This window comes from Hippocampus comes, unplaced genomic scaffold (genome assembly GCF_001891065.2).
Source record: "Hippocampus comes isolate QL1 unplaced genomic scaffold, H_comes_QL1_v1.1 scaffold83, whole genome shotgun sequence".
NCBI lineage: Eukaryota > Metazoa > Chordata > Actinopteri > Syngnathiformes > Syngnathidae > Hippocampus > Hippocampus comes.
In genome coordinates this window covers 1,814,739-1,817,083 of record NW_017805281.1, presented here as the reverse complement: position 1 = coordinate 1,817,083, position 2,345 = coordinate 1,814,739, and the positions used below count along the sequence as shown (strand labels likewise).

Sequence of the window (2,345 nt, the reverse complement as noted above, 5' to 3'; positions counted from 1 at the left end):
TGTGGAGAAGTCTTCAAAGTATTCTGCCCACCCACTCAAAATGTCCTGAGTCAAGATCAGCAGCGCCCCATCCCCACTGTACACAGTGAGACATCAGACAGTGAAACAGAATTTCCTCAAAGCCATCCGGAACTCGGCTTCCATGGCCTCACTGAATTCTTCCCATGGCCGTGTTTTTGCCTCGGCGACCGCTGAAGCTGCGTTCCGCTTATCCATCAGTTGCCTCTGGAGTCCCACAAGACATAAAGGCCTGATAGGGCTCCTTTATCAGCTTGACAGCATCCCTTACTACCGGTGTCAGTACTGCCTGACATGATGTGACACAAAGCAGTACTACAGACTTTCCAGTAGACGGGTTGTTTCGATATGCGAGCCCTCGGTTATGCGGAAACCATCGAAACGGTATTCCTTTCCTTGCCAAACGCTGTTCGAAATCTGCATTGCACACGTGTCCGTGATTCATTCTTATCAAACTCTCAAAAAAACAAAACCGCCTTCTCTTTCCAGTGAAATGAAAACAGTGCAGAAAGTTACGCAAAACGTAGAAACATTGAGTGTGATGTCACAATCGCCTGACAACACCACCGTAGTTCACCTTTCAAGCGAAACCAGTTTTATCTTGTTACTCTTGTTGTTTCCTAAGATTTGAGTTTTGTAAAGTGACAGACTTATGAAACACCCTGAAGCCCCGAAACAATGGCATCAAAATCCGCCGGCAGAAAGTGTGTATGCCTGACACACTCTGTTGTTGTTGGTGGTGCTAGATGTACAACAGTCACAGAGAGAGCATGACTTTGATCCTTCCTGAGGTGTTGTCATGTGCGGCAGATTCCCGTGGCGGAGCGCGGCGAGCTGGTGCGCCAGGGCGAGCTGACGGTGTGCGGTGGCACCCGGCGGAAGCGTGTGGGTGTCAGGCGGGTCTTCCTCTACCAACACGCCATCATCTTCACCAAACAGAAAAGCGGAGGAGGAGGCGGCGGCGGCGGTAGTAGTGGACCGGGACGATCGTCCTACAGCTACAAACACAGCATGAAGGTGCAAAAGTACTCACGCTCGGTACTCGAGTACAAATATAGATCCAGTCCTGTTCAAAATAGAAGTGCTTAGTACTATATAGTAACTGCGTATAGGCACAGTTCGGAGGAAAAAAAAAAACAGAGCACACAAAAATAATAAAATATCCACAAAATAGTTTCCCTCTTTCAGCATCTGAAAAGGCTGATTAGAGAATACTACAGTAAGGAAGTATTTGGACTTTGTTTCTTCCCACTCATTCCCGCGACGTCACGCTCCCCGCGCAGACGGCCGACATGGGCCTGACGCAAAGCGTGGGCGAGGACGGCGTCAAGTTCGAAGTTTGGATACGACAGGCTCCTCGCCTCAAGGACTGCGTCACGCTGCAGGCTCGGGACGGAGAGCAGCGCAAGGCCTGGACTCGGGACGTGGCTCGCCTGCTGTGGACGAACGCCATCAACAGCACAGGTGAGACGCGCTGCCGGGGGAGCGAGTCTGAGCAGGAAGTTCTCCAGTGGAGTCTTTCCAAAGTTTTAGCCAAGAAATTCTCAAGTAGTGAAGATGGTGATTCAAGTCTTGCGACCGGCGCGCCCCACTTCTGGGGCTTCTTCTGTCTGCTGAAAAAAAATGAACATTTCCACATGCAGAGTTGTGTCTGAAGGAGTCGCTGTGCGTGGGCGTGTCCAGCAAGCTCCTGCTGGACGCAAGTGGGAGTCAAACGTCAGAATTGGAGAGAGGTGAGGGCCGCGCGACGCCTTTGGAAACTTTTGCACTTTGTCCAATCTCTCAAAATCTCTTGCGCTCATTAGTGCATAGCAGCTGCTCTGACTCCTCGTCCGTCGGTAGTCACAAGGAAGGTGGGGGCTCCCCGGCGTCAGGGAGGGGCACCAGGAGGAGCTCTGCCAGCTGCTCTCAGGTACGCAACGCACACCGACACACACACGGCTCACTGGGTGCTTACATAAATCCATCCATCCATTTTCCGATCCGCTTTATCCTCACAAGCGTCGCGGGGGGTGCTGGAGCCTATCCCAGCCGTCTTCGGGCAATAGGTGGTGGACACCCTGAACCGGTTGCCAGCCAATCGCAGGGCACACAGAGACGAACAACCATCCGCGCTCCCACTCACACCTAGGGACAATTTAGAGTGTTCAATCAGCCTGCCATGCATGTTTTTGGAATGTGGGAGGAAACCGGAGTACGCGGAGAAAACCCACGCAGGCACGGGGAGAACATGCAAACTCCACGCAGGAAGGCCGGAGCTGGGTTTGAACCCACGACCTTGACCTGTGAGGTCGACGCACTAACCACTCGACCAGTGGACTGCCAGG

General features: G+C 52.6%; 1 protein-coding gene across 5 annotated transcripts in view; it reads left to right on the top strand.

Moving 5' to 3' along the window:
* arhgef40 (Rho guanine nucleotide exchange factor (GEF) 40) overlaps positions 1-2,345 on the top strand; it is a 24,474-nt gene that overhangs the window by 19,220 nt on the left and 2,909 nt on the right. For all 5 annotated transcript variants that reach the window (XR_002168362.1, XM_019871266.1, XM_019871265.1 and 2 more), the window contains exons 22-25: positions 829-1,035; positions 1,302-1,482; positions 1,662-1,751; positions 1,824-1,930. Coding sequence is in view for 4 of the 5 variants with exons in the window: in XM_019871266.1 (XP_019726825.1) it covers positions 829-1,035; positions 1,302-1,482; positions 1,662-1,751; positions 1,824-1,930 (585 nt within the window). In the remaining variant the exon portion in view is untranslated. The remainder of the gene's footprint in view (positions 1-828; positions 1,036-1,301; positions 1,483-1,661; positions 1,752-1,823; positions 1,931-2,345) is intronic.